The sequence below is a fragment of the Malania oleifera genome, chromosome 1 (assembly GCF_029873635.1).
Source record: "Malania oleifera isolate guangnan ecotype guangnan chromosome 1, ASM2987363v1, whole genome shotgun sequence".
Lineage (NCBI taxonomy): Eukaryota > Viridiplantae > Streptophyta > Magnoliopsida > Santalales > Ximeniaceae > Malania > Malania oleifera.
In genome coordinates, this window is record NC_080417.1 from 134,362,224 (window position 1) to 134,384,511 (window position 22,288).

The 22,288-nt window shown below is 37.9% G+C and overlaps 2 protein-coding genes across 2 annotated transcripts; one reads left to right on the plus strand and one right to left on the minus strand.

Moving 5' to 3' along the window:
- Window positions 1-2,058: 2,058 nt before the first annotated feature.
- LOC131149092 (uncharacterized) lies at window positions 2,059-2,874 on the plus strand. The gene is made up of 2 exons (XM_058099172.1): window positions 2,059-2,507; window positions 2,556-2,874. Exons 1-2 carry the CDS (start codon window positions 2,059-2,061, stop codon window positions 2,872-2,874), a joined length of 768 nt encoding a protein of 255 aa, XP_057955155.1.
- Window positions 2,875-5,422: 2,548 nt separating this feature from the next.
- On the minus strand, window positions 5,423-5,959 carry LOC131149096 (protein MAIN-LIKE 2-like). The gene has a single exon (XM_058099186.1). The coding sequence runs from the start codon at window positions 5,957-5,959 to the stop codon at window positions 5,423-5,425; it is 537 nt and encodes a 178-aa protein (XP_057955169.1).
- Window positions 5,960-22,288: the final 16,329 nt, after the last annotated feature.

Sequence of the window (22,288 nt, forward strand, 5' to 3'; positions counted from 1 at the left end):
AATAATTTATTTTTTAAAGATGAGTCTTGTGATTATAAAGCTATGAGGGGACTTCTACATGCATGCGCGGGAGGGGCATGGAGAGAGGTGGAGCTAGGCCGAATTTTTTTTTTTTTTTTATAAAAAAAAAGGGAAGCATAATAAAAAAAAAAAGAAAAAAAAAGGTGAGGGATAGGTGTCGAGAGGAGGAGAGAGAGAGGAGGGGGGGCTCGCCTAACAGTTGCATGTGTAAGTACATGAATAGTGTGCAAACCGACTTTTGGAAAGTCGGTTTGGTATTAAAAAATCAATTTCTGCATTTGCGCAGGCATGAATAGTGTCCAAACTGACTTTTGGAAAGTTGGTTTGGTATTAAAAAATTAATTCTTGAAAATAGTGTCCAAACCGATTTTTGGAAAGTTGGTTTGGTATGAATAGTGTCCAAACTGACTTTTGGTAAGTTGGTTTGGTATTAAAAAAAAGTAATTCCATCGTGCATGCATGTGTGTGGGTATACGTAAAAAGATCAAAATTGACTTTCCAAAAGTCGATTTTGTTATGCTAGTCTCTTATATATTTGTTCATCATCCCTCAACCATTACTCAAGCTTTCTCCTTTTTCATTTATTTGTTGATCCTCCAACCTTCTTACCACCTTGCAGATAAACTCTACTTTTGATAAGTCATAATGACGTCAAATTCGTCAGCTAACAAAGTTACGGTCTTATTATACATTGACTGTGAGATTATTCATGGATCAACCAGTATTGAGTACAGCGCTGGGCCAACAAAAGCCATTCGAGTTCGAAAAATGATGAAGTTAGAAAGTTTGAAACGCAAAATATATGAAGGATTAGATATTGATCCAAAGGAATACATGTTAGAACTGACATCGAGATATCCGTAATGAGGGGGTGGTGGAAATTTGTTCTACATTGACGTCCTAATAAAAAATGATGCAGACGTCGTAATTGCGATGGACCCGCAGAGTTCTTATTAGGACGTATATGTCGTTGAGATTTTTGTTAATCGCAGTCCTTGAAGTAGTAGTATGGGCGGAGCCCCAACTTTGCAAGGGGGAGCATTCATCCATTCTCAACCATATACCGAATATGGTATCGATAAGACGAGCAGACTATTTGATCACCTTTCACAGGTGACTGCGGCATTAGATTTGAATGACATCCCCGATACATCATTTCAACCAGAATTCTTGACAACAGAGCTTTGACGTGAGGAGTCTACCTTGCAGGGATTCAATGTGGGAAGCAATTATTATCACGAAGCAGAACAATCAACAAAGTATAGGCATGACTGAAGTTCAACTGGAGCTGTGTCCATGCCAGACTTCCAAACAGTTCCATCTATTGTCATGAATGAGAGGGGGGCATACACGGTTCGGCCAATGTAACCTGATATGGACTACAACCGTGAATTTGAGGAAGAAGAGGATATAGAAGAGGATTTTGAAGAGGCAGGCGCAGGGGTAGATGAAGCTGGTGAACAAAATGAATATGGGGTTCACCATGAAGAATTTGTGATGCCTCCTCAGAACACACATGTTGGTCACAAGAGGGTATGCGATGTGCAGGTGTTAGCGTACATGGTTGATGTTGAATCCGGTCATATCAGAACTGAAGTTGAAAGTTCACTCGAGGGCACTCGATGGGATGGTGTATTGGAATTTGGGAAAGGTATGATTTTCAACATGAAGGATGACCTCATTCACTCCGTGCGCGTCCACCATGCGCAAACACACCACAACTTTAAGGTGGTGCAATCCACCCCAACAACGTGGATGGTTAGGTGCAATGCAGACGAGAGCTGTTTTTGGTGGTTGCGTGCAACTCAACGTAAAAAGCATGGGCTGTTTGAAATTACACAATACAGAGGGCCACTTACATGCATAAACGAGACTCTTTCGCAGGACCACCCACAATTGAAGTCTAGCTTAATTGCAAATGAAGTCGTAGAAATTATCAAAAGTGATGATGGTGCTTCTATTGCAGCTTTGCAAGCACACTTGAGGTCAAAGTACTAGTACCATGTATCATACAGAAAGGTATGGCTTAGGAAGCAAATGGCAGTTGCAAGGGTGTTTGGAGATTGGGATATTTCATATCAACTGCTTCCAAAATGGATGCATGCTATGTGTGAAATAAATCCCGGTACAAAGGTGAAGTGGGCGTGGACAGAAATCCCTGATGCTAACAACGCTGCTATTTTGACATGTGTGTTTTGGTCATTTGCAGCATCAATAGAGGGATTTCATCATTATCCTCCAGTTCTCTGTGCGGACGGAACGCACTTGTACGGCAAATATAAAGGTAAATTATTAATTGCAACGGCCCCTGATGCAAATCAACAAATATTTCCAATAGCGTTTGCCATCATTGAGGAGGAGAGTTTGTGCACATGGTCCTGGTTCCTTAAGTGCATTCGGGATGAAGTGACCGATCGCGATAATTTGTGTCTTATATCAAATAGACATGTTGGTATTCTTGCTGCCGTTCGTCAGAACGATGACTGGTAACCGCCGCGTGTGCACCATCAGTTTTGCTTACGTCACATTGTTAGCAACTTCAACCAGAGGGTGCACAATACAATGCTCAAGCGGATGGTTGAAATAGCTGGTAGGGAGCACCAAGTTAGGAAATTCAATAGTATGATGGAAAGAATCCTAACAGAGGGTGGGCCAATTGCAAAGTCCTTTTTTGAAGAGATACCTCCTCACATGTGGACGCAATGTCACGATGGTGGTCGAAGGTACGGAAACATGACCACAAATCTTATTGAATGTTTTAATGTCGTCTTGAAAGGAACTCGTAGTCTACCAATAACGGCCATTGTCCAGATGACATTTTATCGCATTGCACAGTACTTTAGTGCCCGATGAGAGGCATCTCGCCAGGCAATGGAGTTGGGGAATGGTTACACGCCACATATGTTGTTGCAAATGCAGAGGAGGGAGATGGTGTATGCTGGACATGAGGTTATCAACTTCAACATTGAAAGGGGGTTGTTCAGCATTCAAACTGCACCGCGGCCACCAAATAAGGGTCGAAATATTCAAACAGTTGACATAAAAGGACGTCAGTGTACATATGGGAAGTGGCAGAATCTACACTACCCTTGTTCTCACTTGTTAGCTATCTGTGGTGCAAGAAGATTGGGGTACAGAAGCTATATTGACCCTTGTTTCACAGTACAGGAGCATTGTGCGACATATGCGATGGACTTCATTCCCATCCTCCATGAACAATATTGGACGGATCCAGTAGTGCCAATATTATACGGTAATCGAAATTTGCTGCTTAGGTAGAAAGGACGCCCTAAAAGTTCGAGACTGCGTAACAAAATGGATATACGAGAGGGCAGTCGGAGGATGCGGAGCGGGTTTTGCCACGAAGAGGGTCACAACCGCAATCGATGTCCAAGGAGGACTGGAGGTCATGACAATGCTGGACCATCATAATACATTCAAAATATGTATTTAATGTGTAATGTACTTGAAATCTGTGAGTTGCCATTAAGCTTTTTAGCTTTTGAAATTAGTGAGTTGTACTCGAGTTCTATTTCGTTGTTCTTTTTTGTTATTAATTTATTTCATGGTCAATTTATAAATATAAATTTAAAAAAATTTCGTACAAAAAAGTTATATACAAATATTTTTTATTAAATATGATTATTATTATTCATTGCTCGAAAAAAAAACATTAAAGTATACATGCATAATAATCTACTCTTGCGTCACTAAGTCCCATATGGTCGCGGTCTCCTTTGTCTTGGCGGTTGTTTGCGTCGTTCTTGCGTAGGTTGACGTTGCCTTCTGCGATGTCCAGCTGCCCCTTCCACACCATCGTTACCTTCAGCTGTTGGAGGGATATGTTCCTCCAGTCTAGCATCAAGCGACCCCCCATCAACGAAAAGATCGATTGGGATCGGTGATGAGCTTGAAAATTGATGGTATTGCTGTTGTTCCCGATACATTGGAGGTGGGTCGCTTTGTATGGACTGCAGAGCCTCTGGATGGTATGGTGTACTGGTGGATGCCCCAGACTGATGCTGATAACCCCCATATGGCATATGGGAAGAAAAAGCCTCTACGTGCCACATTGAGGTTTGTTCCGGTGTGAACTGCAATGTTGATGCTCCCCAATCACTTTCTATCCACTGGGATGGTTGGGTGGGAGCCCCCCCCTCAACTCGAACACGCCCCCCCACGACTGCGGCGAGGTCCACCACGACCTTTTCTATGCGATGCCTGCTCAGTAGCTGTGACATCATCATCTGATTCAGGACCCTCCGCGTTGGTGTGGCTAGACCTATGAATTGATTGACGAGCTTCCTCAACCACAAAATGCATACATGCCTCTGCAATTGGTCTAGAGGGACATGTCGGGACATAGTCTGATAAGTGGATGGTCCCCATCATATGCTTCTACAAAAAAATACGTTGGACACAATATGAATAAGTTAATGATATAAAACCAGTATGTTTTTTACATGCATTTAGTTATTTTTTCACTCACCACTGTCATGTGTAAATTGGCGGTTCTACTCACGCAGCGAATCGTGATGGATCGGTACCAGTCATTATATCCATCTTCCGCCAATGGAGGTGTATGCTTAGGGAGTGGAAGCTCCCTAAGTATGTAGATGGCATTGTCTAGCTTGTGTTGCCACATCTGGAGGGTACGCTCGTACTTAGTGCGAAAGTTGATTTGATGACTGCCACACTGGTCACAGTCATGTAGATCCGAATGATGGTTGTTGGGGTCTTAACCTGTCTGAGCTGGACGAGGGATCTGTTGCCTCAGCCCGAATTGCCGCATTACACGATCCGGCAAGTGCCACTCCATGATCTGAAAGCAAATCATAGGAGTGCGAACAAGCCAAATTTGTACACCTATAAGGCATATATGGGGTAGATTCGCATAGACATCCGCAGTGTACGGCATCCATATAAACTGCTAACAATGAATTTATGTCAGAAAATTACTACGAATAGTAAACGTTCTGAACCCATATTGAACAATTCAAATGAAATAAATACGATATTACCTGGTCCTCACGCATCATATCAATGTCATATCGATAGGACCGCAGAGTATGTTGAGGGACATGTGCGGCATGAAATGAAGCTCGCTATCTAACCGCAAGTGGGAACGGGCCATCATTGACATCAGCAGGCAGATGTGGCATGCCAACTCTAATTGGAGCAAGAAAGGGCATGCGCTCCCATGCCCAAACCTGCAGGAGGAATAGAGCACCTCCAATTAATTGCGTCTGCATACGACCAACTTGACACATCTCTCTGTACAGCCATGCAAGTGCAGCACTACCCCAACTATACGTCGATGCCCTCTCCAAGTCACTCAACAGAGGGAGGAACATTAACGACGCATAGTGTTGCGACTTGTTCACGAATAACAAGCCGCACATTAAACGCAGTACCCTTGAGCGTCCTGCAATACGACCTCCTCAGATGCTTCATCAAGAAGATCAGGTAAGTTCCCGTCCATCCATGTCATAGACAAGGACGTGCCGTTTCGTCCGCTTCGGCTAGTGGGGGGGTTGCATCCGAGTAGGTTTTGACACATCATCTCCCACTCTTGCTGCATCATGCCCGTAACAACGTCACCATCAATAGGTAATCCTATGATGATTGCGACATCCTGTAACGTTATCGTTGCCTCGCCACAAGGAAAATGGAATATGTGTGTCTCAAGCCTCCAACGCTCCAACAATGCACTAATTAAATGATGGTCTAAGCGAATATACCGAATCTGGTACAGTGGATAGAACCCTACTCGTTGAATCCACAGAATGCTTTTAGGATGAGCATGCCACATGGTTTCTAATGTACGTACACACTGACGCCCTTTAAAGGCGTCAGAATGATCTTCCTCCCATGCCCTATAGGAAAGATGTATAATCCCCAATGTCAATATAGATGAATTAAGTGGACCAAACTCCATCTCTAAGTGTTAAATATAGTGGGAGTGTGCAAACAAAATAAATATCTTTGGCAAAGAAACTAATGCAAATAATGCAACTATAAAAGTGATAGTAGATGATAGTAGTTTAAAGATGATATGAATATATTGAAAAAATTCACCAAACCGACTTTTTCAAAAGTTGGTTTGGTCACTTTATAAAAAAAATTAAAATTAAAAATTTTGAACACCAAACCGACTTTTGGAAAGTCGGTTTGGTCCTTTTTAAAAAAAAAAAAAAAATTCAGCCCGGCCTCCCCCTCTCTCCTTGCCTTGCCATGCATGCAAAATTTCAATAAAAAAAAATTCGCCCCCCCTCCCCCCCTTTATTTTATTTTTTTAAAACTAAAAGTTGCGGCTGGGGTTGGATTCAAAACCCAAACCGACTTTTGGAAAGTCAGTTTGGTATAATTTGGTAAATATTACATATTTGATCTATTTTTGTATTTTTTATTGTTTTTTGTTAATATTTCCGCAAAAAACTCGACGAGTATAATGGTTCTAGCGACGAAAGATATGTCAAGAAAGATTCCTAAGGTGATGACGTTAAAACGACGTCGATTTGTCTAACTGAAACGAAAGTTGAGAGCATATTCCCTCGCAAATTCCCTGTGCACTGTTCGTTCGTCTGCTATTCTTCTCCCCCCTCCCCCACCGGGGTCTGCGCGACTCCCCTCTCAATAATCCCCACTGTGGCTCCTGAAATCCCTAACCGCCGCCTGCGACAGCCTCCAGTGCAAGCGCCTCCCCATGCGACCGCTGCTCGTGCCTTAGCCACCTGTAGCACCGCCCGGCAACCTCTGCTCGTGCGAGCGCTGCCTGCAATCGCTGCCCGTCCAAGCACCACCTGGAACCACTGCACCTCCGGTTAGCATTTTCACTCCAACAAAATTAAAATTTCACAACTCTTCACGTTTAATTTTAAGAGTAAGATAAGGTCTACGTTCAAAAAATGTTTAGGGGTTTGAGGTGATGATTTATAACTTTATAGCTACATGTCTTTTGGCCTATTTGATTTTCTTTTGCAAGTTTTTTAAGTTGGCACAAGAATTTATGTCGGCAAGTTTTTATGTTGGCACAAATGTGTTTTTTCTCCAAATGGCTTCATAGATTAGTGATAATTGGCAACTATTTGGTGTGTTTATTGAGATTAGTGCTATTCCTCCACACAGTTGCTTTATGTACTAAAAAGCTAACAGCCTATGGATGCTTGTTTATCAACCACCTGATTTCCTAAAATTCAATAGAAATGGAACTCCTATAGGTAGCACTTGATCAATTTTGTTGAAATGTGCAACAATGTACAGACAAAGGGATACCTCGTCCTCAAACCATTCTCAAATCCCTTAAGCATCACTGTCAACCGGTTCATGGATTTTGATCCTGCATTGATTTGCAGTTTAGAATATATGGATTGAGAATTTCTCTATCGATTCTACTAAACTAGATCAACAGTGAGCTCCATTAGCCTGCTAAGTAGCTAAAAGATAAATTCACAATGGACATGATTGGCATTAACTTACTGCTACTTTTACTTAAATTCAAAAAAAAAAAAAAGAAAAAAAGGAAAAACATAAAACTTGATAAAATTTTTTCACGATTACATGTGTGTGGGGCAAGATGCCATACACGTCTGTGCTTGGCCTAAGTACACTCTCTACTCACCTATAAAAGATAGAAAATAAGGAGTTTCTATATAAATTAAACAAACTTCTCAATCTGGTTTCTCCTATGCTGGATAATGTAGAACCATAAAACTCTATAGTTGAAGCCAATTTTGATTACACTAAGTATATCAAAACCAACAATAATGACTTGTAGCGGTTGGTACACTTTGTTTAGTGGTCAGTTTTTTCATATATTATTTGTAATAACATAAAACATGAATAGCAATAAGAGTAAGAATATTTATGCAATGTTTGGAAGCACTGAGTTCAACTCTTGAATTTAAAATTGTGTGGATTTGGATATACGCAATATGAATTTTATTTAGTTTTTTTGAATTCTACATAATTCCAAATTTAAAACTTGAACTCTATGCATTGAAATGTAGTGTTACAAGGGATTGAAATTTGCGTTTTTTTTTTTTTTTTCTTTGGGAATGAGGGGATTTTTTTTTCCCCCTTTTGCACTTATCTATATCATTTGTGTGCATTCAAAATGGGACCATGTGGAAGATGGAGTGATTTCTACATGGTAAGGAGCCCAAACAGAATGACCAAATAACACGATTAATTAGACACCCAATTAAGAGATAACCAAGGACTAGACTAATCTAACCTTGCATGAAGGGTATGTTTTGATCAACCAAGGTATAATCATTATCCAAGGTTCGATCATCATCCATTGGACACATCATCAAAACCAGTGAAGTTAGTTGAGAAATAGCTGCAATTGCGTCCTAGGAGTGAAAAAGTGTAGTGAGGTGTTTTATTTTAAATTGAAATGAACTAGGGGGTTTAAATTTTGGAAAGTAAGAACAGTTAACACTTTTATTTAACTTCTAAAGAACCATGAAGTATAAATCATAGGATAGGCATTGAATTGTTGAGACAATCTTTGCCCATGACTTTAGAAGCGGAAATGAGTTTAGGAAGCCTACAAATAGCCTTGTAACAATGAGAAAGAGACACATACACTATTATCAATCCTAATACAATTATCCTGACCTAATGTCATCCTTCCATCTCTTTTTATTCCCTTTTTATCTCTTTCTCTATCTCGATCTATCTCTACATCTATCTCTATCTTTACCTTTTATCTCTTTCCTTCTCTGTCTCTCTCCCTCTCCTAATCTAACTCTTTTCACCTTTCACTGTTCACCTTTCTCCTTCAATTCTCTAACTTTCTTTTGATTTTTTTTTTCAAAGGTTTTAACATATTCTATGATTAATATCATCCTTTCTTTTAAGGTTTAGCTCACTGATAAGATACCTACCCTTTTGAAGTGGGTGGCTTGATAATTTATGTAGAACTTTTCATTTTCATTGTTCCCAATTTAAAAGGATTTATTTTTTGGTATATAGGTCCATTGGAGGCTTAGTTAGCCTACGCCAAACAACAAGAAGTAGCCCATCTCCCATCTCATAGCCTTTCTTACCCGTAATAAGATTCGAACTCGAGACCTCCAAGATGGAAATCCAAGTTGCAACTGTTGGGATAATGTCCCCTGCAGGACTTTGCACTTGTTGAATTATATGATTTATCTGTACTAAAAAAACCACTACCATTCTCTGATTTAGAAAATCTATCCATCCGAAAAAAAAGAAGAAAAAAAAAGTAAGGAAGAACTCAATTTATAAAGAATTATAATTATTTCATGATTTAGAACGAATAACGAAATTTTCTACTATCTAAAAATTATTGTTTATGCATTAGCTTTTGGACTTTCATTCCCTCTTCAATATAATCCAATCAATCAATATATACATGTAAATAATTAAAGTGAAACAAACAATGTAACCAAAGAAGAAGAATAAGAAGAAGATGACGACGAAGAAAGTGAAATTCCAGTGTATGGACCGCTATATGTACAAATATTTTTGGTTTATTCATGAAGCATATCTGCATGAGCCATTCTCACATTTAACCCCTGAATTGCATGCTTTGTTGCACTTGTCACAGTGAAAAGCATTGAAACTGACATTTGTGCATTTACCCCCACAGCAAAGTTGTCAAAAGCCACACTTGTGCCCACACCTCCTGCATTTGTTCTTGTCTCGAAGGACATTCCAGCAATGGTTCTTAGAGATGACTAGTACCATTTTTTTGCCGAAATCCTATTGCATATGTTGCTACTAACATCACAATGTGTATCTTTTTTTATTATACTTGCCTGAAGCCGACACCTCAAGGATCTAGTGTTGAAAAATGGAGTATCGATTATTCACTCTTCATAGTCTTCTGCATCTTTGGTGATCAAAGAGGCCATGGAAGAGGGTGAGGCTAGTACTATTAGAGATAGGGTGAGGGTGAGAAGGATGGCTTTGAGCTGGATGAGAATTATAGCAATCATTGATGATATATTGATCTCTCAGTTCAGAAAGGGAAGAGCTGTCCAATGCTTGAGTTGAACCCAAGGGAATAGAGTATGTATTTATAGTTTGAAGTTTAGTAATAACTTGAGTGTTGTGGGGATAATTAGAAAGGGTCAGAAAGTTCAAGTTCCACTTCTGCCGAAGTCCATGTTTATTTTAAGTTTGTCAATAACTGCAGGCAAGTTGCATGCTGATTTTGGATAGACCAAGTTGTAAAATAGTTTCTTTTCCAGGTTTCAATTGCTTGCAAGCCAATGGCCAAGTTTTGTTGGGGGTTAGAGAAGAAATCAGATGGGGTTTGGTGGAGGACCAGACTCTGCGAGTCTGATAACACAACTTGGCCTGTAAAACCAGGTGGGTCTAGTTCAATTAAAATCTTAATTTAGTGGTCTTTGAAATACGATGACTTTTATCTAAGTCATTAAGAATCTCTTTAAAATAATAAGATCGAATAAAAGGAATGCTCATGCGCCATGGGTAGCTAGCTAGTACCACTAAAACCGCAACTAGACCAAGTAGTATGGAAAAGTAGGCCTTGCAGGCAAACTGGACTTTAAAATATTCAAGTTTACATACATTGGTTGAAATGGCAGGCTGCCCAATGCTCTCACATTCATTCAACAATATCATTACATACACATGGTGATGTGAGATTGTGAGGTAAGAATTCAAGCGGCTGGAGATGCCATCTTTTGGCCAAATTGCAAGGATCAAAGGAATACTGCAAATTGGTCATTCTAAGGAAATATTTTTTTAATTAAACATATTGTGGAATATTTACTCACATGAATTTATCTATAAATAAAACATACCAGATATTGCTGCAATATCCTCTTTAATGTGTGTGTGTGTGTGTGTGTATAGGTGATCATAGAAAGGAATATAAGTGACATACATGTGTAGGTCATAGACCAATCCATGCCAATCTATGCAATGTGGAGATATACCTACTTCACCTCAATTTCCTCGTGATTTTCCATTGAAAATACAACAAAAAAGGAAGATTTTTTTTTTTTGAAACAGCAGCTAGTAAGGTTCACAGAACTGCTGAAGCTCCCCCCCCCCCCCCCACCCCCCAAAAAAAAAAACTAAAACTTTTTTCACTTCGAAATTGACCAAGACTATGGCTCTGCCAAACCCCATTCATTATTCTTGACTAATCCAACGAACTCTCGACCTTAGGGATTGGAACTTGTGGAATTACGATCTCCCAAGAGGGATTAATTTTTTATCACAAAATCTCATGCTTTACATGCCCCCGCACCATTTCCATTGCCTTTCACCCACCAACTGGCCATTTTTCATTTCCATCGTCTCAGCCTCACTACAACTTGAAACTTTCAGTAGTGAATATGGCTGCCACTCTCATCAAACTCACAACCATCCTTCTCATCCTTACCCTCCCTCTAACATTACTAGCCTCCCCCTCTATACTGCCCTCTTTGATCACTACCGATATGGAAGAATATGAAGAGTATGTCATTGACACTCTTTTTCTCAACACTGGGTCAATGCGGGTTGATTTTAGTAAGTATTGTAAAAAAAAGTGCACATTGTGATGTTAGTAGCAACATATGCAATGGGATTTCAGCCAATAACGGTGCAGGCCATCTTTTTTGCTGCAAGAACCATTGCCAGAATGTCCTTCGAGGCAAGAACAACTGTGGGAGATGCGGGCATAAATGTGGTTTTGGACAGCTTTGTTGTGCTGGTAAATGCACCAATGTTGGATTTGATACATTTCATTGTGGCAAGTGCAACAAAGTGTGTGATTCAGGGGTTAAATGTGAGAATGGTTCTTGTGGATATGCTTCCTGAATGAACCAAAAGGATTCTATGTACATACAAAAGAGGCTGTGCACAGTTATAAAATGATTTTTTGGTAATTGTATTCAGTATTGTATTTGTTTCACCTTAATTGGTTACTTGAATATGTTGATCAATTGGATTATATTGATTGCATGTATTGATGGAAGATATTTCCATTGTTTGAAATAATAAAATAGTCATCGTGGTGTGTAATTTGTGTTTGTCATTCCTTTTGTTTTTTATGTTTTTCCTGTCCTAAATAGAATTTATAAATTGAGATTGATGGTGAATCTCATATAATTAGATGTGTGTGACTTAATATTTCGCTACCTTGCTTAAATAAGAGTTAATTTTATTTTGAGTGCTGAACAAATATTTAAAGGAAAGAGAATCTATTGGAAACAACAAAAAAACCTCTTTATATTTTGATAATTGGAGTCCCTTAAAGGGCATCCCAATAGTTAGAATCTCACACTTTCATGCTTGTTGGAGGTTCTTTAAAGAAAGTTGAAAAAGGTATGGGATAAGAGATGGGCAATTTTGTGTTGTGTAACTTGGACCTAGTGATCGACAAAAAGCCTCCGATCTGACTAAAAAATTTGTGTGTATAATTTACATCCAAATTTTCTGCTATTACTCCACTATGACTCAGCTCTAGCTATTGATATTGGTTATCCATTACGTGAAACAGAATCCAAAGATTGTAATCTCTTGCGAAACTAATGAAAGAAAGAAGGCTGTAATTTTAACAAGTAGCTGCACCAACTTTGGCCTAGTGACAAGTAGCATGAATTAAGGTTACTTGATGACATCAATTAAGCCAAAAATTATCCTTGCCTTACCCTCTTTGGGAGCTAAGAATAAAACTTCTAAACATCATAAAAACCATTTTGCTCTCTCAATTGATTCTAATTCTATGGGCTTCTCTCTCTCTCTCTCTCTCTCTCTCTCGGCTTCTGAAGCTTACTCATGCTGAGGATACTCTTCTTGCACACCAAGGAACAAGACACCAATCTCATTTTCGACAACTATTCTTATGCGACAACTATGATTGTGTTAATGGCTAATGTAACAACCATTGATGTTAGGATAATAGAGATGGAGTGAAGAATCACGAAAATCACTAAAATCATTGAAGAAAAAAATATTTAAGTTGCAAACCTCATGAATAAGATCTAACATTTTAATATGGAGATTTGAGTGAAGTTCCATCTCACTTGCCAAGTTTTACTTCACCTAGAGTAGCTCACTCGAAACACATTTAGTTGAATGTCAACCTTATATCTATTGCCTCTTTACATATCTAGCAACCATTGAACATGATAACGAACGCCACTAGAGCGCAATATTGGTGTCCCTCACAATATTGGTGTTGCTAGAGATCATGGAGGTCGTTAGAAGGGAGTCATTGGCGGGATAGAAGGTGACTCTACTATTAGTTGTTGAATTAGAGGGTGAAGTGCTTTCAATGGAGGGGTTTTCAATCTTTGTGCATTTTATGTGCTAATTGTTCTATAAAAAATTGAAGAAAACACAATTATGAAAGGTGTATGTGTCACGTGTGAAAGGATAAAAGGTGTACGCCTTAATAATAGGCAAAAGCCACAAACGACAAATCGTATGCATCTTTTAAAAGAATGCCTTAAATGAGTTTTTGTGTCGCCTTGCCTTGAGGCATACCTTGCAAGCGACTTTTAAAACATAGAATCATATTAAAGCCAAGAAGAATCTCTTGATAGTGTTTGGTACACTTTGTTTTGTGCCTACATTTGGAAATATTAAGTCTGATTCTTGTATTCAATTTTTGTTGACTTGGTCATATATATGCAATGCAAATTTTTTATTGAATTTCTTCAAATTCCAGATAATTCCAAATTTAAAACCTGAATAACTCCGTGCATCCAAACATAGGGTTATCAGAGGTTGAAATTTAAAAGTTCTTTTTTTTTTTGACTAGATCTTTTTCTATTGCGGACCAAGGTTAAATGATATTATGATTTGAAAGTTTCTGTCAAGAGCGTTTTTGACCACTTTTGTAATTGGATTTTTAAAATGTAAGGTTACTGTTGGTTCTAGGAATGTTTATTCTTAAGAATAGAACGGTTATAATCAAGGAATTGGATGGTTTACCCAAAAGATGATAGGCTGCAACGCCATGTTCACAGAGGACAATAATCCCGAAGGTTCCTACAGTTTTTGAGAAAGTTTGAAGATTAACTTAGAGTGGTTGATATATGCTCAAGAATGGGGGGTTCTATTTTCTTTTTTCGTAGAATCCAAGACTTTTGAATTCTCAGTTGAGGAGGGTGGTTCTTATTTCATGTTACACAGTTTTGAGCGAAATCGATACTCTCTCCGATCAGTTTGCATGGGCAAAGAGAGTGCAAAATGTTTGCTAGCTATTGTGGAGGAGCTAATGTCCAATGTAATTCTTGGTAATTTTGCACGAACATTCAAAGATGGTGAGAAAGTATTTATTTTGCAGTTGGGATCCAATGCACATGGTTGTTTTTTAATGATCTCGGAACTTATACATGGCCGTCGGAAAAGATTTCTGGTGGTGCTAGAAGGAAAACTGGGCAGTGGGTGGAGAGGGTTTGGATTTCATATACGGAAAGCCATTGCTCCTGAGATGGTAGCCAGCAAACAGACATCCCAATCTGCACTTAAACTCACAAGGGAGAATTCCAAAACTTTTCTGTTGGCAGCGGTGGAGGGGGGTCGGAGAGATGATGGTGTTAGCTAGAATGGAAAGCAATTAATGCCATATTCTCAAAATTCAAAATTGAGAAATCATAGACACGATATACGTGATTTGGGTATTGGGAAGGAACAAGCAAAATCAAAGGCTAATGTTTCGGTGGAAATTACTGAGAATGTTAGCGGTAACTGTCGCGACGTCCCGGGAGCGCGGGTGCCCCGGGATCGGCGAAATAAAAATTGTAGTTTTAACTTTCAGGAAAAATAGGAATATTGGAGTCGCCACTAACCTTTTAGTGTAGTTAGAACACTTGATTACTACCCAATTAAGGGTAGAATTGGTCTGCGTTACCAAAGTTAGATTCGGGAGTTCGGTTACGCAAGGGGAAGGTACGAGCACCCCCTATGCGCCCGTTTTTACGAACGGTACCTAATTAATTATGAAATTATCCCAAACTAAATTTTAAAAGCCTTTTAGGTTACTTCTTTTATGAATTTACAAAATGCACATGTACGTGAATGCCCCACATGTATATTTATGTAATAAATATATATTCCCTCAGAAACGGGGTACGTGAAGCTCAAAGGGCTCATACCATTTTGTTAAAATCATAGGGAAGAAAATCGAGAAAATACTTTACAAAATATACTGCCAAATTTTGGAAATCTTATACGATTATTCTAAGTATGAAAATACTAGTTTGGGAGGTTTTTGGAACTCAAATGGTGTCAAAAAATGATTTACAGGTCTCAAAATATTTTTCTTGATTTTTTCTATTTTTCTGATTTTTTTAAAAATATTTTTCCACATTTTGTTGAATTTTGAAATAACAAAAAGACAATTAAAGAAAACAGTGAAAGTCAAGTCAAAAATATTTTTAGAATTTTTTCCTAATTTTCTCTTTTTTCATTATTTTTTGTATTTTACCGAAATTTCAAATAGCTAATAAAGAAAATAATATACTACTAATATTATAAATCATAACACGTAAATATTATATATCATAATAGTCAAAATCTCAATGATAAAATCCCAAGTATTAACAATCAATCTAACCCTAATGATATACCCTAGTATGGAAATAATTAAAATCAAGAAATTATATACAATATATAAACATGTAAAGAAAAAGAAAGAAATTATGGAAATAATTCAACTCATGAATCTGATATGAAATATACACAATCTCAAGAGAAACCAATATGCCATAAGATGGGATCCTTAAAAATAAATATGCAAATAAATTGAATTCTACCTAGCAATATTAAATATTATAGAAGCCTAAAAATTAATATACATCATATGGAAACCCTTATGATCACTATACAATGATATGAAATCCTTAAAATTAGTACAGAAGTTATATGTAAGTAATTGAATCCTAAACATGGAAACCAATCAAAAACCTTATATATGATACATAATCTATATGGAAGCAATTTAAACCCTACAAGTACACAAAAATACTATGAAGTGATCAAAACCCTAATAAATGTGAACATGACATAATCCAAACCCTGAAAATACCTAAACTATAATAAAGTGAAATAATTAAACCCTATTAAATAATCAAGACCCTAAGTATGTACAATATCACAATGATAATAATACAAGAACAATATGAAAAAAAACTAAATAGAGACTGAAAGACTAAATAATACAAATGCAACCTAAATAATACAACAATAACTCTAAAACTTTAAATAATACAACTACAATAAACATGAAATACAAAAAGGAACAAGCAAAATACAATACACACCCAAACACTCACCTACCCAGACAACACATACCTGATAAAAGACATGTGAACATAATACCTGCAAAAATTTCAATTTCATCGGACGAGTAATCGCCATCCGATCATCTACATCACGCGGACTGCGCAGGCGCTGATGAACCTGCTGCTGCTGCGGTGAGTCGGCTGTCCAAGAAATAAAAATAAAGTTGTAAAGCTCAAAAAGTTAATCCGACCGGTAAAAATTAATAAAAAAGGGTTAGAAACAACCTGAAAAAATTTTAACTCGATCAGATAAGGAATCGTTGTTCAATTGGCTTCATCAAGTCAACCGTATAGCGCCGGCGAACCTGCTGCTGCTGCAATAAGTTGGCTGTCCAAGAAATAAAAATAGAAGCTTCAAAGCTCTAAATAAAAATCCAAATGGTGAAAATTAAAATTTGTGAGTCAGGAACAGTTTGGTAAAATTTCAATTAGATCGGATAAGGAATCATTGTTCAATTGGCTTCATTAAGTCGACCACGCAGCACCGGCGAACTGCTGCTGCTGCGGTAAGTTGGCTGTCCAAGAAATAAAAATAGAAGCTTCAAAGCTCTAAATATAAATCCAATTGGTGAAAATTAAAATTAGTGAATCAGGAACAACCTGGTAAAATTTCAATTCAATTGGATGAGAAACCACCATTTGATTGGCTTCATTAAGTCGATCACGCAGCACCGGCGAACTTGCTGCTGCTGCGGTAAGTTGGCTGTCCAAGAAATAAAAATCGAAGCTTAAAAGCTCTAAATAAAAATCCAATAAGTGAAAATTAAAATTAATGAGTCAGGAACAGCCTGGTAAAATTTCAATTCGATCGGATGAGAAACCACCGTTCGATTGGCTTCATCAAACTGATTGTGCAGGCACCGATGATGCTGTATTGCTGCTGCTCCTCCTCTTCTTCTTCTTCTTCTTCTTCTTGCTCCTCCTCCTCTTCTTCCTCCTCTTCCTATGGTCGTGTCCCCTTGCTTTATTCAGCCCCTAGCCCACTTTATAACACTTCAAAACCCTAAAAGAAGCCCTAATTCATTTTGGAGAATGTGGCCCCTTTCTTTCCTTTTGCATGGGCTGCATGGCCCATGCAACAAAAGCCTCTCTATTTTAATTTCATTCCAACAATCAACTAAGGATAGGCCTGGGAAAAAAAAAAAACGAACTTGATTTCCCAGAAACAAAAGGTCCTGAACTCAATTTAACAACTCAAAAATAAAAGGGACTCTACTTTTTTTTTTTTTTAAATAACTGCAACCCAAAAATAAATAACCGAGACTCAAAAAATAAAATAACTGGGACTCCAAATAAAACGAGACTCCAATTTAAAAATATCCGGCACTTAATTTAAAAATACTGGGACTTAACATAAAAACATCTAAAACTCTAATTAAAAATACCGGGACTCAATTTTAAAATACTTGGACTCAATTTTGAAAAGGACTCAATTAGAAATAACTGGGACTCCAATTTTGAAATAAAACGGGACTCAATTTTGAAATAAACTGATACTCAATCGGATCCTTCCATTCCTGGGAATACAAGGTCAACTTTTTAGCATGCCGAGTCTTCTCAAAATGACCTGGGTAAAATTGGGGTGTCTACAGTAACACAAACTCTTATGTATCTCTGAATATAAGACTCAAATTGCATAGTGGGCCGGATGGAGAATGGGAGGTAATATGGTCTAAAGTTACTCAAGCTCAGGAAGTGGGTTGTACGGAGAAGATCAAGGAAAACAATAAAATTTTTAAGCCCAAAGCTCCCTTCAAGCCAAAGCCCATACCTAATCCCAAGCCCATCTCAGTCTGGCGGCCCAAACCAACACAAGCCCTTCAAAACAATAAGACGCAGAATCCAAAATCGTCATCTTTAGCCTTGGGGAGTTCAGTGAGAAGGGGCGATGTTGTGGTTCTCGATTCGAAGCAATCTGAAGTTGATCACCGAAGCGCGTCGATGCTAGCCCGGTCGAGGAAATCTTCCGATGACACTGGGACTGACAGTATCGGCATCGATGAGACCGATACTGAGCTCTTAGGCTTCGACAAGACCGATACTGAGCAATTAGGCTATGATGAGGCCGATAAAGAGTGCCTCAACACCGGTGAGTCAGCAAACACATTTGATGGTGAGGAAAACTTGTAGCGAGACATCCAATTGATTCTTTAGGAACATTCCGACAATATTTTCAAGAAGTGTTGAAATTATGAGTAGTGGGTGCTTGAGCTGCAAGATGGAAGAAGAGTTGCGGTTCCAATTCAGATTTCTTTGCCACCTGGTGAAGTCACAGAGGGTTTGGCAAAACAAATTGTCCTTGGTTCAGTTGAAGCCTGTAGATATTTTGGAGGTGTTACCAGCTTAGTTTGATGGGAATGATGTACTTGTGGAGGATTGCCTCGGACAACGATACAGAGGTTGCTAAGCTACCTAATGAGAGGGGTTTGCCACCTTTAGTAGTGGAATCACTAGCCTCTTCTTTACCCTTGACTATGGAACGACAGGAAGTTGTGGATGTGGAGAGTCCAGTAAGGGAAGTACCTTATTTTGAGTGGTTCCAAAGAAGATTTAAAGGGTTTGAAAAATTTCTGGGCATGTCCTTACAAGGTTTGGAAAATCAAGTAACCACTTTTTTGCTGGCTGTTGAGGCTGAATTACACTGTACGACTACTCTGGAAAAAAATGCACGTGACTTGAAGAGAACTGGTGCGAAAGTTTTAAGAGAATTGAAAAGTTTATTCTGTTCAATTAATTATGGTTCTACTTCATCTAGGCGAAGTGGTATTAATAGGGAGCGGGCTTTCTTTGTTTCTAAATGAATCTGAAGATACTTTCATGGAATGTCAGAGGATTGAATGAGGTTGAGATGAGGCTACATATTCATAATTTGTTGTGTACATGGAAACCTGATATTGTATGTTTGCAAGAGACTAAACTTGAATAGATTACTAGAGGAATTGTCCGAAGTATATGGAGTTGTCCATATGTAGGCTGGTTGTACTTGGGTTCAGAATGTGCGTTTGGAGGTATTGTTTTTGATGTGGGATTGAAGGGTAGTGGAAAAGGTGGAGGAAGCAGTGGGGTATTTTTTTTGTTTCATGCAAATTTAAAAATGTTGGTGATCAATTTGAGTGGGCTTTCACAGGTGTTTATGGGCCAAATTTGAACCAGAGGCGTAGGAAAATGTGGGAGGAGCTGAATGGGCTGATTAGTTGGTGGGATTCGCCATGGTGCCTAGGAGGTGATTTTAATATAATCTGCTTCCCATCAGAAAGACTAGGTGCTGTAAGCTATACTTGGGCTATGCATGAATTTTTGGATTTTATCTCTTTTCATGGGTTGATGGCTATATCTATGGAATGAGGCCTTTACACCTAGTCTAATTCTTCCTCTGCTTCTAGAATAGATCGGTTTCTTTTCTCTCTGTTCTTGGCGGATCACTTCACTCAATTTTCGCAGAGAAGGCTGTCCAAAATACTTTCTGATCACTACCCAATTTTGTTGGAGGGGGGGGGGGGGGTGGGGAATCATCGGAGAGGTAGAACTCCTTTTTGCTTTGAAAATATGTGGTCGAGGGTGGAGAACTTTGTTGATAAAGTGAAGGAGTGGCGGGCATCCCATTTGTTCCAAGGAAATCCTAGTTTCATACTAGCTAAGAAATTGGCAGCATTGAAGTTGGATTTAAAAAAGTGGAACGAGCGGGGATTTGGGAATGTCACTGTTAAGATACAACACTTGGAGCAACATCACAATGTGTACACCAATTTCTGTGATATAATACTCACGTCCAGAAACCAGCCCCCTTAAGGATTGGTGTTGGGAAATGGACTTGTCGTTACGTACTCTTCGCTCATCTTCAGTGCGTTAGGTATCAGTGGTTGTGGCGTGTCGTAAGGTTAGTAATGTTAAGGGAAGGTAAGGGTGAGATTGTGAGAAGGACTAGGTTAACGTGAGCTGGAAGAGAGTTGCACGCCATAGTCAGTACTGCACAATTTTGAGTGCTTGTGACTGACCAAGCGTTGATCGGAGAATGGCTGTCCAGTTGGTGGGTGTAAGTGAATAGAAATGGTTGGGGTATTTAAAGCTTGAGACTTGGTGATAAAATATTACCTCTTGGGAGGGAAAAGTTGCACTACCATAAATTTCCAATCCTGGGAACAGGTGTTGGTTGGATTAGTCAAAACATACTGAGTGGGGTTTGGCAGAGCTGCAGGAGTCTTGGTCAACTTCAAAAATAAAATACTTGGACATCAAGTGTTGGCAACATAGCTTCTTGTGTTAGCAACACAAGCAGCCTTATGTGCTGGTACCTTGCAATTTGAATATGGTCCATTTTGTTCATTCAAAGTACTGATCAGTGAGGTTTGGCAGAGCTCTAATAGTATACTGTTTAGTTGCTGTCATTCAGAATCCAACATAACTGACCATTTCCACCCTCTTTCTTCTCTTTTTTATCAACTTTCTATATATTTATGTGTTTTATTTGTACTGTTCTTAATCGGTTTCTTGCTAATGGATTAGCCTTATTGATGTTTTTGTTTGCGGATTAGCCTTACTAATGCTAATGATCATTTCTTACTTTCTTGAATCAGTTTCTTCCCAAAAAGTGTCACTCAACTTTCTGGGAAGATTATTTAGCTTCAATCATGTGGCATATGTAGGCCAAGTGGGGTAAAAATTATAGTGTAATATTTAGAGTATATAATCTAAGAATTATGGATGATTCATGATTTAGAAAATCCAAGTTCAGTCGAGATCTTTCATGGATTATGCCTAACAATCCTTGGTTTGATATAATTAAAGAGTGTTTAATTTGTTGCCATTGGATCAATATTATTTTTTAATTGAATACATATTGATGTGTAATTGGTTTTCACTATTGCAGTTGTTATTCTATTATTCTATGGTAGGTAGACTTCTAATTTGGTTCCAACTTTAAAATTTAGAGTTTACATCATTTGTACATGTATCTTGTGTAAAAATGGGTGTATTAGGCAGACATTAATAGGGGTAGTGAGGCCTGGAGGGTCATAATTAGTTAAAAATATTATTTAATATGGGTATTCTACTTGTAAAATAATATAAAATATGTATTTTTTTTTGATCTAGACAGTGCTACATTTTAAACAAATTTTTGGCATGACCCAAACATTGGTTGGGTTTGTTCAAGTCAAGCCTTCCAGTTCATTATTGTTTTCTTGGTCTCCCAATCATCGGACTAGGGATACTTTGGGTTCATGGCTGCCTAATGCAGGCTCAAGTATCTGATTAGAGTTTCAAAGGAGAATATTCATGCGTTTAAGAGAAATTTATATATTTTTATAAGATAATTTATCTACTACGTGGCGTTTTATTAATTTAGTTTTACTGCTAAGCCTTAAGTTTAATTTTTATTGCACTGGAAAACTATTATTTTATGTAATTTAAAAAATTTAATATTCTTGTATTACCAATCATTTTACATTCCTTTTAATTTGTTCGTAATTTTTAAATTATAATTGCAATTTTTATGTACACCTTGCCAAAAAAAGAAGAAGAAAGAATATGATTGGTATAAATTTAAGGATAGCTAACATCACTTGCTTATTGAATTGACAGGAATATATTGAAATGACAGTCCTAAAATGAATATGTAAAAATCAGGTAACAAGTCTGATTCCATTTATTTCATTCGGTTACTAATTGCAAATATGCATTGAGGACCTATAAAATTCATGTTTTATCAAACACAAGTTAATTACTGTTATTTTATGTGATTTTAAAAAAATTAATATTCTTGTATTGCCCAAATATCTTGCATGCCTTTTAATTTGTTCATAACTTTTAAATTATAATTGCAATTTTTACACATTGCAAAAGAAAAAAAAAAAGAAGAAAAAGAAAGAGAAAAAGAATATGATTGGTATAAATTGTAAGAATTAGCTAGCATCACTTGCTTATAGAATTGATAGGAATATAATGAAATAAAAGTGTAAGAAAAATATGTAAAAATCAGATAA

Bases quoted from the DNA above. Each gene is read 5' to 3' on its own strand.
- LOC131149092 (XM_058099172.1), top strand. From the start codon at position 2,059: ATGGCAGTTGCAAGGGTGTTTGGAGATTGGGATATTTCATATCAACTG. The intron at 2,508-2,555 runs GTAACCGCCGCG...TCACATTGTTAG, and splicing joins GTTCGTCAGAACGATGACTG to CAACTTCAACCAGAGGGTGC.
- LOC131149096 (XM_058099186.1), bottom strand. From the start codon at position 5,959: ATGGAGTTTGGTCCACTTAATTCATCTATATTGACATTGGGGATTATA.